This window comes from Chelon labrosus (assembly GCF_963514085.1).
Source record: "Chelon labrosus genome assembly, chromosome: 7".
NCBI classification, from domain to species: domain Eukaryota; kingdom Metazoa; phylum Chordata; class Actinopteri; order Mugiliformes; family Mugilidae; genus Chelon; species Chelon labrosus.
The window spans coordinates 20873677-20887115 of record NC_140343.1 but is presented as its reverse complement, the minus strand read 5'-3'; the positions used below and the strand labels follow the sequence as shown (position 1 = coordinate 20887115).

General features: G+C 41.3%; 1 protein-coding gene across 2 annotated transcripts in view; it reads right to left on the bottom strand.

Moving 5' to 3' along the window:
• Positions 1-13439, bottom strand: part of cyfip1 (cytoplasmic FMR1 interacting protein 1) — a 32791-nt gene that overhangs the window by 13832 nt on the left and 5520 nt on the right. Inside the window, exons 2-18 of one of the 2 annotated variants that reach the window (XM_084548283.1) lie at positions 10829-10949; positions 10132-10221; positions 9523-9600; positions 9100-9201; positions 8832-9013; positions 7794-7890; positions 7431-7559; positions 7204-7308; positions 6750-6841; positions 5853-5970; positions 4343-4465; positions 4124-4249; positions 3871-4037; positions 3293-3440; positions 1996-2149; positions 1741-1897; positions 748-844 (exon numbers count right to left, since the gene is read on the bottom strand). In XM_084548283.1, coding sequence (XP_084404409.1) covers positions 748-844; positions 1741-1897; positions 1996-2149; positions 3293-3440; positions 3871-4037; positions 4124-4249; positions 4343-4465; positions 5853-5970; positions 6750-6841; positions 7204-7308; positions 7431-7559; positions 7794-7890; positions 8832-9013; positions 9100-9201; positions 9523-9600; positions 10132-10221; positions 10829-10945 — 2082 coding nt within the window. In that variant the 5' untranslated portion in view covers positions 10946-10949. The remainder of the gene's footprint in view (positions 1-747; positions 845-1740; positions 1898-1995; positions 2150-3292; positions 3441-3870; positions 4038-4123; positions 4250-4342; positions 4466-5852; positions 5971-6749; positions 6842-7203; positions 7309-7430; positions 7560-7793; positions 7891-8831; positions 9014-9099; positions 9202-9522; positions 9601-10131; positions 10222-10828; positions 10950-13439) is intronic. The other variant, XM_084548284.1, reaches the window with a different exon arrangement.

The following is a 13439-nucleotide window of genomic DNA, read 5'->3' as shown; positions in this document are numbered from 1 at the left end:
CCAGGTGATTGAATTTGACAAAGATTTTAAAAGCGCTAAAGACTCTAGTGACAGATAACAGATGTCAACCCATATAATGTTCACAACCTTTACATTTATTACATTAACTTCCAGCTGAACATAAAGACTGGGACTGCAACAGCTTATATGATGGACACCCAGCAGAGATGAATTAATACATACACCAATCAGGCATAACATTATGACCACCTTCCTTATATTGTGTAGGTCTAAAACAGTTCTGACTTATCAGAGACATGGACATGGTCCTTCTGAGGGTGTCCTGTGGTGCCTGGCAACACAATGTTGTTAGTGGGGGTCTTTGGGTCCTATGGGTTGAGGGGAGGGGCCTCTGTGGATCATCCCACAGATACTTGATCATTTTGGGATCTAGTGAATTTGGAGGCCAGGTCAACACCTTGTGCTGTTTTTTAGTTGTTCCTAAACCATTTTTGTGTGCGTGTCTGTGTCAGACTGCATCCTGCTGGGGATGGCTGCTGCCATCAAGGAGTATCATTGCTATGGGGTGGGGGTACCTGGTCTGGTCCGAAAGTTTCCCAGTAGAACATTGTATTGTCTCAAGATGGTCAATATTTTTTTTACTTCTCCTGTCAGTGGTTTTAATGTTGTGGCTGATTGGTGTAAATTGAGTTTGTGATACAGCAACTTAGAGAATGATATATTTACAAAGGCTAAAGTCGTCAGTTTGGAATATCAAATCATTCAAATCAAATTACAGTCTGTTACCTCAGCCTCTATTTCATCGTAGAGGAACTGCTTCTTGAATTTGGTCAAGGCGTAGTGTGCACTGTCGTTGTACAAATCCAGGGGATAGAGCACATACCTGCAGGGGATTAAAGAAGCAATGTTACACCAAAGTGCCTGCATATGGATTAAATAGTGAATGCAAGTGTTATACAAAAAATGTATTCAAGTCCATGAATACGAGATTGGCAAAAATCAAACAGTGTGTATTGTCAAAAAGTAGTGGCAAACAAAAAAGAAATGCGATATGAGGTAATATATCAATCCTGGTGAATACTTCCAATCTGTTCAGATATTAGTTCAGAGAAATGTGTAAACTGTTATCATTATCAGATATGTAAAGGGTTTAAACACATAAACAGGGTCTCCACCAAAGTGACTCACATAAAGGTTGAACTTCAAAATGATCACCGTTTCATTTCCAATCTATATGATGAAATGTTTGTTTTTATATCGATTTTAGGAGAACATTAGAAGAATTACAGCACTTATGATTCCTGCCAGTTGATGTGCTTAATGGCTTATGTAAAACCTGCCTCGTATCAACATAATCCTGCAGCGAAGATTTAAAACAGACATGAAAACATTTACGGTTAATCCCAATTTTTGGGATTTTATCCAGGCTTTTTTTTTTTTTTTGACGAACCAACATAAGAAAAAACAGCCTCTGAAGTTGTTGTATGCCTCGTGGCCAGTCACACCACTAATAATCTCAATCACAAATTGAAAGCACACAATTTAGTTAGAACAGGACTGTGTGCTGTTTTTGTGTTTCCATCCAGCAAATGACACTGGAGGCATTGTGTTTCCACCGCTAGATGAAGGCTCCACTATGCAAAGCTACAGAACAGTAACCAGAAAGACAAACAAACAGTTGAAATGTTCAGATGTCAAAAGCACGATGATAAAATCAGTCAAAGGTGTTGGGGGAGAAGCAGAAATGAATTAAAAAAAAAACATAAAGACATAATTTACTCCATCATTGAAGCTTCCTTGGTCTCCAGGATGTGGTCGGTGAGGATCCACGGCATGGACATTTCGATGGGGAACTGGATCCTGCGACCCATAGTGAGCTCCAAGAAGAACTCTCTGAACCAAAGCTGGGACAGGTCACAACACTGCTGCAAGGTCTCTGCGTGGGAGAAAGGATGGATACAAACAACATCAGCTATTACACAGCTTTCAAAGGGCTCTGGGGAGCCTCAAGGTCAAACTAGCGGTTCTTCTCACCACTGAAATTCAGCAGATGTGTGTAAAAGAAGGACTCGCGGTGAAACTTCTCAATGTCCAAGATGGTGGGGCCCTCCAGACTGCTGCGCATAGTCTTCTTTGAGCCACTTTTGTCAGCAATAAGAGACTCCAGCATGGTCCTCACCATGTAGAGCTGCATATAAAACAACAAAGAAACAATGAAGGACAAATCTAATAATAATATTAATAATAATAATATTTGCTGCGTTACGCTGTAAATTCTAAAAACATTGTCATCATTACGTTGCAGTTGGCGGTAGTTGATATTCAAGAGAACATTATCGCATCAAAAACAGTATTTTCATACTCTCTACTGAAAACAGTTGAAGTCTGTTGACTGACTGGTGGTGACGCACGGGGCACAATTATATCAGTGAGCAGCAGTGTTAATCTGCAGGCGAGGGCTTAAAAATTTACATTCTGATTAATACTAATCAGATGAGTTGCAGGAAGCAGAAGTAATACCCTAAATGATTAATGAGGAAAATATTAGCGAATTACATCCATAACATGGAAAATTTCCTCAGGCATGAATAAGCAGACAATATGGACCTTTGTTTGAAGAGATTAAGACGTCAGGCTGCGTTCAGGCTGTACCTGTTGTTACCATAGCAAACACTTAGATATTTCCCTCTGATAAATAATGGCAATGTGTGACTGACTCCAAATCAGAGAAAATATTTTTCTCTGAGTGGGGGGCTGATAATGTTTGCATGCATGAAGGTTCAGATGGTGTCAAAGGTGATCTACACATCACCGTGAGCCGGGCTTTAAAGTAGCGCACCTGGAAAGCAGATTAATTCTTGGAACGGACTTCTAAGCTGATGAATCTGGGGTTTATGCAACGTATTGAATGCTACTACTGAAAAAAACGTGTGTGTGATATATAACATAATTGGACGCGTGATTGCTTTTCAGCAGTGCTCACTGAGTATGGATTTAAACAGAGACCCACGAGTACACTCTGAGAAGAGAGCCTGATTACAGTGAGGAGCGATCAATACACAACACAGACGAGAATGCTGCGAGGCAGAGCATCCTTCTTAGAGAGACAAAGACTCATATTATCCCATTTTTCCATAGGTGATTAAACCTTGACATGTTGCAAACCTGAGCTGTGATAAAGACGTAAAGCAAGCCTTTAAAGCCTGGTTATTGTGGACTAACAGACCTTGGTTTAATAAAACCTTGGAGGTGAAGGAAAGGATAAAGAGAGGAGAGATTAAAATGAGTCGGGGTAAAGGTTGTTGTGTCGGCAGAGGCACTGAGGTGAGACCTGTGTGCTGGAGGGGCCCACGGCACGGCGAGGAACCTTAATGTCGAAACCACCCTTTGGATCCTTTTCTCCACGGAGGGCAGGGTCGTTGTGAGGCTCCCTCCCGGTCTCCCAGTCGCAGACCGTCTTCCGGATGGCCTGGAGGACGCTGCAGTAAGAGGACAATTCAAAAACTGCAGTGAGTCTGTTAAGAAGAATACACACTTCTACACACTGATGTAGTCCCTACATCTAGTCACTTATAAATGTGAGTAAATAAACACTGAAGATTGTTGCTAGTGACAGCTTTGCTTAAAAGCACCTCGACACGGTCCTGTTTATTATACAGCACAACAATTTAGATGTGAGCAGAGGTTTGCTGGAGCACTACGGCTCATCATCACATTAAACTGACAATATTCCCAATGTCCTTGCTTGGTACTTGGTATATTTCTTGTATCCAAAAACATCCAACAAAAAACAAACATCCAAGTAGCTCCTTCAGTTCTAAGGGACTGATAGGGTGCATCTGTGGGTGCAGACCACCAGGATATATTTCTTATAATAATTTGTTACCTATCCTGTGGTGTGATCCATACCTCTGGATGACATTTTTCTTCTTCTTGATTGCCTGCCGCAGGGGGTCACGCAAGGTGATCTGAGAAAAGTCCTGCAGAGCTGAATAAATGGTGTGACGGATGGCATGGTTGAACACGCTCTCCATGCGTCCCATCAGCACCTGCAGTCCCTTTATCATGGCCATCACCTGCCAGAGGCACAAGATCCAGTGGGTGACGGGGGTGCTATGATTTCAAAGGACATATTCTATGCGTGTAGCGTATATGTACAGACCTCCACCAGGGCAAACTTCTCCTCGCTTGTGTAGTTGTATCTGGTGGCTCTCTCATACTCCTCAGCGTTGTCGGGACACTCCTTGTTGGAGTATTTGTCTGTAGGATGAACCAGTTTCCAGGAGTACTGAGGATGAAAAGTATTTTTTAATAAAAACGACCAGTCCAAAGTAATCAATAAACAACTAATATGTCCTTTGTACAATGCGTGCTTCCTCACCACTTCCATAACGTGAGCGCTCCACTGGGAGAGCAGCTGCATGCCCTGAAGGGCCAAGTCAAACAGCTTCCTGTACTCAGTGTCAGTCTTTTGGGATTCTTGACGCCCTGATCCAGTCACCACCTACACGGACACAAATGAAAGAACTTTACCATGCACTTCACTCAATGCCCACTCCATGCAATCCCGATTTTCTCACAGAAGATAAATTGGAATAGAAACTTTAGAGGAGTGCCAGCACCTTGGCAAAATAAAGTGTCAAAACTGCTCCATTAAAATTATTTTTCCTCCTCTCAACATTTCTGTCACCAGAGCAAGTAACATCCACAAGTCAGTCAGTTACATTTCCATCACAATCACACTGACCCCTGGAAATCCACAGGGGCAAGGTATCTGCTGAAAAGCCTGTTACATCACCACTTGAGAAAGAGCTCACTTGAGGAGCAGCTCGTCAGTTGAAATAACCTGATCGGGGATGGAGCATATGTTCCTTTATTCTAACGGGCTTATACGTGAGGGAGCAGTGAATGTATGAATGTAATTCCCCAATCCACACTTCAGCAATGCATTATCATAATGTGCCGCCTGGCCAAACAAAAAGTCGTTCAGTATATTCACCTAGACCTGAGCAACTGCAGCAACCCCAGATCATAGCACTGCCCCCACAGGCTTGTACAGTAGGCACTAGACATGATGGGTGCGTCCCTTCATCTGCCTCTCTTCTTACCCTGATGCCCCCATCACTCTGGAACAGGGTAAATCTGGACTCATCAGACCACATGACCTTCTTCCATTGCTCCAGAGTCCAATCTTTATGCTACCTAGCAAACTGAAGCCTTTTTTCTGGTTAGCCTCACTGGTTTTCTTAAGGCTACACAGCTGTTCAGTCTCAATTCCTTGAGTTCGCTTCACACTGTACGTGTGGAAATGCTTGTACTTTCACTAAACATAGCCCTAAACATAGCCCTGAGTCTACTGTTGTTTTTCTGCGATTTGTTTTCACCAAACATTTAAGTGATCACCAATCATGATCAATCAGGATTTTTTACCGACCACTTTCTTCCTCTAAGACGATAGTTCTCCACTATCCTTCCAGTTTTTAATAATACGTTGGACAGTTCTTAACCCAATTTTAGTAGTTTCTACAATCTCCTTAGATGTTTTCTCTGCTTGATGCATGCCAATGATTTGACCCTTCTCAAACAGACTAACATCTTTACACGACCACAGGATGTGTCTTTAGACATGGTTGTTCAAGAAATGAGAAGCTACTCATTTCATCAGTTGGGGTTAAATAACTTGTTGCCAGCTGAAAGATAATCACCCATGCAGTAATTATCCAATAGGAGGCTCGTACCTGTTTGCTTAGTTAAATCCAGGTGGCGACGTTTTTTTTGGCCAGACAGTGTATGATTGCTCCAGAGACAACCTGATACCCCGCTGATGACTAATTCTCACCAGCAGAGAGCTTGAGTGTTGCAATTTAACTGGAAAGGAATTCCATACTAACCTCGCTGTTGCTATAGCGAGCCAGCTCGGAGATGAAGCGCATGTGATCCTCGCGGATCTGAATCATCTGCTCACAGATGTTGTACTGGGGGCTGCTGGATATGGACGTGCAAGTCCACCTGAAGACAGGGGAAGGAAGTGAGTATATGTTCTGGCTAACAAACAAAAGACTTGCCAACGCTGACAGGAAAAAACAAAAGGTTTTATGGAGAGGGTTAGGGTTAGGGGTATGAGACTGTGAACAATACTTGAAAACAAAATGAATTTGTTTTTCTCTCCTCAGGGGAACTTTTGGGCCTGGCATTCAAGTGGATGTTACTTAGACGTGTACCACCCACGTAGACCAGACCAGGCACCCCCACCCCATAGCAATGATTTGATGGCTGCAGACCTACACAATATTAGGCAGGTGGTCATAATATTATGCCTGATTGGTGTATATAAGACTAATATATGAGACTTAACCTTACTTATGAGAATATGGCTAGAGGGTAGAAGCATGCACAGTTCACACAGTAACAAGTACTATAAATATCAAACACTAGGTTGAGTGTTTAATTTAATCCAGTTTAACAGGGCCACAAACTACATCATCCAAAAAGATTTTTCTGACGCTGTTTCAACATAAACTGAACATTAGATCAATCATGAAGGAGGATTTAGTGCAGGACTGTTGTAATTAAAACACACGTAGTGTAGTGAACTGACCACTGAGTGTAAAACCAACACGATCAAGCTAATGACTGCTGAATGTACAGTCATCTATATTCCCCACCTTTTTACAACTCCACACTGGCAGCTGTGACTATATCATACAATTGTAAATGATCCGTCTTGTCATTTAATTCTGTGTATCTGACATGAGACAGAGAAGACAACAGAAGTGTTCTCCTCTCACCTGGACTTGTTCTCTTCAAAGTGAGCGCTGGTCTTGATGTACCGAGACAACTCAATCTGCATGTCACCGAACAGAGGGACCACCTGGAGTTGCTGTGGACATCAAGAACACACAGATGTGCATCATTAGCATCATTAAACAGCGGAAACATGCTAAAATAAATTTCCTACACTAAAACTGTTTAATAAACGAGTTACAACAATGACCAAATGCATCTAATCGGACTTGGCCAAGATGTATTTTGCCTTTGTTATTTATACTATATTGCTTTATATACCTTTTTTTTTCATTTCAAAAAAAATATTTTTATAGTAATTCAAGAAATGATATTGAGTGGTGAATTGTTGTAAAATATGGTCACTTCTTTATTACCTATTCATTATTTTGGAAGGTTGATTATATTATTAATTAACTGCCAAAAAACAAAAAAAACATGTTCTACACTCTTCCATACCTTGAAAAACTTGTCAATCTTGGTGAGGTTGATTCTCTTCTTGGCGTCTAGTTTGTAGATGTTGCTACTGTTTCCATCCATGAGGTACAAGCCAAAGCCCATTACCTGCGGAAGTGGAGCAGTGGTTATTTAAAGCATGTCCACTACCGTCAACAATGTCAAATTGTTTTGAATAAGTGGGTCTGAGAGAGGGCAATGTGCAGTTGCGGCTGCAGCGGTGCACTTACTTTGAGCAGCATGTGTTTCTCACTGGGAGTGAGGTACAATTTGTTCTCATAGTAATCGACACACAGGTTCACAATGTCCGCCAGCAGCTCTTCATATCCGTTAATCACTTCCAACTGCTGCTGCAAAGACTGGTGGAAAATAGGTAAAAGATGAGTTATTTTAATAATCTGCAACATTCTTCTGAACATTATTTCACCTGAGTCTGAGTCTATTATGGTAACAGCAAGAAGCTACTCTGTGAAATCAGCGTCATTCTCAACAACGCCATGAACATTTAGCGTTTTTTTTTTTTTTTTTCAGATTTGTTTCTGAATCTTGAAAACTTCACATGAAGAGAGTATGGAAACACACTTCCAACCAACCTGAGTGATCTTGTTGTGGTTTGCCAGGAACATAGACAAGTTCTGAGACTCCTGGATGGATGAAGGTTCTGACATCTTCCTGAGAAACTGAGCGGCCCTGAGCGGAACAAGAAACAGCGCTTTAGTGAATTTGTTTTTAGGGCAAAAACAAAATCACAAGCTAACATCAAGACAGACAAACATCTGCCGGTGTCAGAGGAAGAGATGTGAGGCACAATCTGTGACAAACCGTGTAGTGCTTCTGAGTCTTGACGAAGTTGAATCTGAACAATATGATATGTATATTTTTAGATCCGGGCCAATCTACATTAATATTCTCTATGATATGCAGTACCAGTGAAAGGTTTGTCATCAAAGCAAAAGGCAGCTATTTTGAGGCAGCAAAAACATGAAACAGGTATAAAGAAACTCTTTAAAGTCTTTAAATTACCATAATAACGCAGATATTGGAATATACGGATATGGATATTGCAAATAGCAGCAGCCTGTGCAGTTCATGTACATGAATACTAAACAAAATGCTGTTAAGACGTGGCTTTCCGTGGACAAATGTATGTAAGATTAAATAAGGGAATAGATGTAATTTATAGTAAACAGTGGACTTTCAATTTAACTTTGCTAGCTAGCGCTTATAGTGAATAAAGTAAAGCTAGTTAACGTTACATCTGGAGTTAGTGAACAACACAAATAGCCGTGCCGTTTTCACCGCCAGGTTAAAGTCATTACAGAGCAGGTGAGCGAACGGTGTGTGGAGGGTCTGGGGGGGGGGGGAGGCGGCGAGGGAAGGAGAGATGCTTTCAGGACAAGACAAAACATAATATCAATTAATAGAAATTTTCTAATTCTGCACTATCAATATTTCCTGCACAGAAACCAGATCATACAGTCAAAGGGAAGCAGTGTTGGTTGGTCTAACTCTAACACATGCTGTTCACAGGTTTTCTGGTGGGCGGACTAATGCTACCACCTAGTGTCTAGAGCCGCAACAAGCTTTGTGAACGCATGCAGTGTACCATAACTTTTAAAGTGTATGAATACCGCTTGTATGCAGAGTGGTCGTTCTTGACGCTGCACTTCATGTTCTTCAGTTCGTCCAGCACAGCGAACATGTTGATGAACTTTCCCAGGGTCAGCAGGTACGCCTCAGAGACAAAGTCTTTCCTGCGCTCGGTGTGACACAGGCGACGGACCTCCCCACAGAAACGGTCGATTGCGGTGCGCTGGAAGAAAGTGAGAGAGCTTATGAATTTAGGCTCTTGCAGCAGGCCACCATCGCAGTCTCTGCTGATGAAGTGCATCACCATACCTGGAAGTACATGAAATTCATCAGCTTTGTGACCTCTGGCTCCAGGACCTCCACCGTCTTCTCATAGATCTCCACTCTGTTTGGCTGCTCGTTGCATTTCACCTGAGAGAGAAAAGAAAATAAACACATGAAAAACAGTTTGAGTGAAACAATATTTAATAAAGAGAAGGCTGCTTCTGTTGACCAAGATACTATAATTCCCTGTGTGTCTGAAACATGTGCTGTCACAATTTCCCAAAATGCAAAAAGTAAAATGTTGCTCATTTTGTCAAACGATCCATAAAAACCTTACAATCACAAATAACAAATTTTCTAGTAAATCGCACAATAGCAGCCCAAATGAAGAGTGGTAAATGCACAAATGAACTTATTGTTTCCGACAATGTAAACGGGTCATACCGTTACCAGAAAGGCAGTGATTACCTGTGGTATTGCACGTGAGCAGCTCCTCCAGGTGTAGAGCATGATGGCATACTCCTGCCCCTCCTCCAACATGTCGTTCTAATGCAATAAACAAAACCACTCAGTCTCATCAGTTTAAAAAAAACAAAAAAAGCAATAATATCCCAAACTAGCACACATTTTCAACCCTGTGTCAAAAAAACACAAAATAGCAAAAGTAAGCACCAAAACATGCACCACTGCACTCCCTTTGTGATCATGTATTCCCAGTGGGTGACAGGGAAGTGCATCACAGTGCTTTCAAGGCCTGCATCCATACAAAGCGGTGTCTGATTCAGACCCCGAGAAATTATCCCTCACTAATTAGACACAAAGGCCTGCATCTCCTGTTAAGGGACAGTCCAAAGCATCCGTTTGGCCCGGGCCCATTTTCTTCTGGGCTTTGATCCCGATGCCTGCTAGACAAAACCCAAATGCTCCCTTTACCAGATCCTCTTTCCAATAAGCTACTGACCCCATTCTGGTAAATTTGTATTTCCCAGCAAGCTGTTATAGAAGATAGAGAGATCTAACAACTAGAATACAATGCTATCATAGGTGTTTCTCAGAGATGCGACAGCCCCACTGTACCATGCTAGAGTGGACGGTGGCCTGCTCGATGTATCTGGCGATGCCGGTGACGAAGGCATTTCTGTCCTCGAAGTTGGTGTTGAAGTTGGGCTGTGGGAAGACGGAGAATAAAAATATTACACTAGAACAGATATCAGGCAAAAGCATATATTACTCAAAAATGCTCACATTCAAGTGGCATTTTTAAGAATCCCACTGAATTTAATATCCAAAATATCCACCCTACTAAGTCATTTTATATTTCCTGCCTTCTTAATTTCATGTGGAAATATAGTTTAATTAATAATTGGTCAAAACATCTTCGGTACACACTGTTTATAATATAAATATCAGTTATTTTATGGAATAAACCCAATACTACTGTAGATTACAACCTTGTTTTTACTGCATTCTCCTAGTAGTTACACATACTCCAACTACAAACATTTTTTTCTGATTCTCTCATTGTTACAACGACATTTACAGGAAAAATTGAGATATTAAAAACTGAAAGCTATTCCTGGTAGATGCAGGGGTCCTGATCAATACATGGATGATTCTGTAGCTTTTTATTCATTCACTGTGTCTTTTTATTAGAGTTTAAATAATTGCTGTATTTTTCAGCCACGTACCCCGCAGATATAACTTGTTGCTGTGATGCTGAATTTGTTCAGACATGAAACAACATTTCATGTATTAGTTGTAAATATGTACTGACCTGATACATGACCGAGGAGGGGAGGGGCTCGATGCATGGCTGCTGATCCGGGAGCGGCAGCTCCTCCAGCAGGTCCACGTTGGACAGGGCATCCTCTAAAGTCACAGCGGACGTCATGCTGCTGGAAAAAGCCAGAGAAGGATCATATTTACAACTTCTCCAACAACAGAGAACCAACGCTGTTGCTCACAGAAAAATGCAATTTGTGCTTTTATGCACAAACTGAATAACCAAACATGACTTAAGATCTACAGACATGCTAGAGGCTACCATGCTGTTGTTAAGGAATTGTAACGAAGACATTTGACTCAACCTCACAGTGGTGCAAAAAGATACATGATGGGATCATCTCAGTCATCAGCATTCAAACCTTGAGTGAGCTTATATTAGTCACAGAGACATGTCAGTATGTCAATTTAAACTAAACTGATGGATAAACCAAAAGTGTCATCCCTAGAGCCACTCTGTTAGCGTAAAGAAGAACAGAGGACACTACAGGTTTATGTTGAGAAGGAGAAGTCTTAAGTGTCAGGTATAAACCTGTCGGCCCTCATCCTGGAGGCAGCAGCAGAGCAGAGGATGGGTTTATAAAACTAAACTGAACTTTATCCTACAAATGCAACACATTAAGTTGATGCAGCAGCAGACAGAGCTGTTTTATCTCTTAAAAATTAATCGAAAGTAGTTCAACCGTGTGTTTAGGTTCCCCTTTATGCATCAGACTGACACAATACTTCCTGCTCACACAGCTTAAATAGTTTCAGACAACAAGGTTAGCGCTTAACCATTTAACCATGACCCCTGCACTGCAGAAAACAACTTCTAATCTACCTGGAAACTGCTCAGCGTTTTACACTTAGTTCATGAAGACATGTGTAAAGAAGGAACTCCGTGTACTGAAGCTACAGGTTTTAGGCACACAGGTTAGTACTGACTTAGTAAGAGGTGTGGCATGCTTTGCTTTGCATTCTCACTCTGCTGCTGACTGCCGGATGTCACGGACACTGAACAATCAAAAAACCTATTGCAATCAAATTTGACAGTGAGTCAAAGAATCCGACTGAACAGCAACACAAAAGCCTGGTGGTGACAAAGTGCACTGGATCAGGGTCAGAGGGGGTCGCTGACCTCCTGCTCTGCAGATGGAAGAGCAGAGGATTGATACAGTAATAAAAACTGCTGAATGATGCTGTATTTTAAGGATGTTCCAGTCCTTTGTGTCTTTGTCCGTCCTTCCACAATATTCACTGAAGAGACTGTTCTGAGGATCTCCGGCTGAAATTGTTTCAATTTGGGGAGGACAAAAAGTTGCCATAGCGGTTCAAGGACGTAAATACAGAGCTGACTCATGTGATACGTGCTTTTTGTTCAAATGTTGTCGTCTATGAATAGATACCGTTGATCTTATCTTTCTACTGACAGAAACATAAGAGTAACTTTTCAATGCAAACAAGAAACTGTCACCGAGAGACTTACTTTTTACATTTTTGTTGTTGTGTTTATTCGCTGTGAAATGCATACAGAAGACCCGAATGTTTAAATGCAAGCCAAGGCAAGCACAAAGACTTCAACAAAGCACGTGCTCTGCAGCGACAGTCAGTGGCATCAGATTTCAAAAAGCAGCTGCGCCTCTGATGCGTGGTTAGCCTGTAGGCTGAAAATGTACCTTTGAGAATTCCTTGCATTAATGAAGGAAGAAGAAGGAAGGAAGTTTGATTTCACTTCAAATCACAAGTAAATGGTTGTTTAAAAAAAAGCAACGCCATCACACAGTCATGACAAGTTGATTCGTATCATAAATGTGGAAACAATTTAAGTCAATTCCTAAATTTATATGGTGACACGTTTTCTATTGTTCTCCTGTTACTCTAGTACAATGAATCTGAAGTGACACAGTGACTGTGTCAGCAGTCGGCAATCGGCTGCGTTTGTGTCTATAATGAGTGAAAGGTTAGGGTGAAATTCAAAGCAGTACCCTCTTCAGCTAACATAAATGCAGTCTCAATTCTTATTAGAATATGAGTCTTGTATCACGCCATTTAGAATTCATTATGAGACATGTTTCAACTGATACAGAAGACAAAATATATCCGCACGTAAGTGGATAGTCTCACAATCAATCAGAGATATTTTGTTAACAAATCCAACTCCACGGCGCTCAGATGAAGTATAAAATTACGCTATGCTGTTACTCATGTGTCCATCCGAGCAGAAAGCCTGCTTCAATAACGTGATTGGCCCGGGAGACGTGTTCTAGAGCACGATCAGTTGCCATCGAAGTGGTTCCAGACCGACTTTGTGCTTGGCCTGGCTTCCAGGCTAATACAAATGTAAACATCGCTCAAATTAAAGCTGAATTTAAACGTTTGAGTCATTGTTTAATTTCAAATCAGACATAATAATTTGGCGCACTACTTATATTCTGTACTGTAAACAATGTAAGAAATGTATGAATATTTTTCAGGTTAAGTCTTCTGAAAATTAACAGTATAAAAACAAAAGCTATTCACCGGCATAGGGAGCAAAAATTGTTGTGGTTAGTTACATGCAGTTTTTCAAAAAGGAAGTCAGATAGAAATAGATATGTAAAGCAGTGGCCCAAATGTGTCTC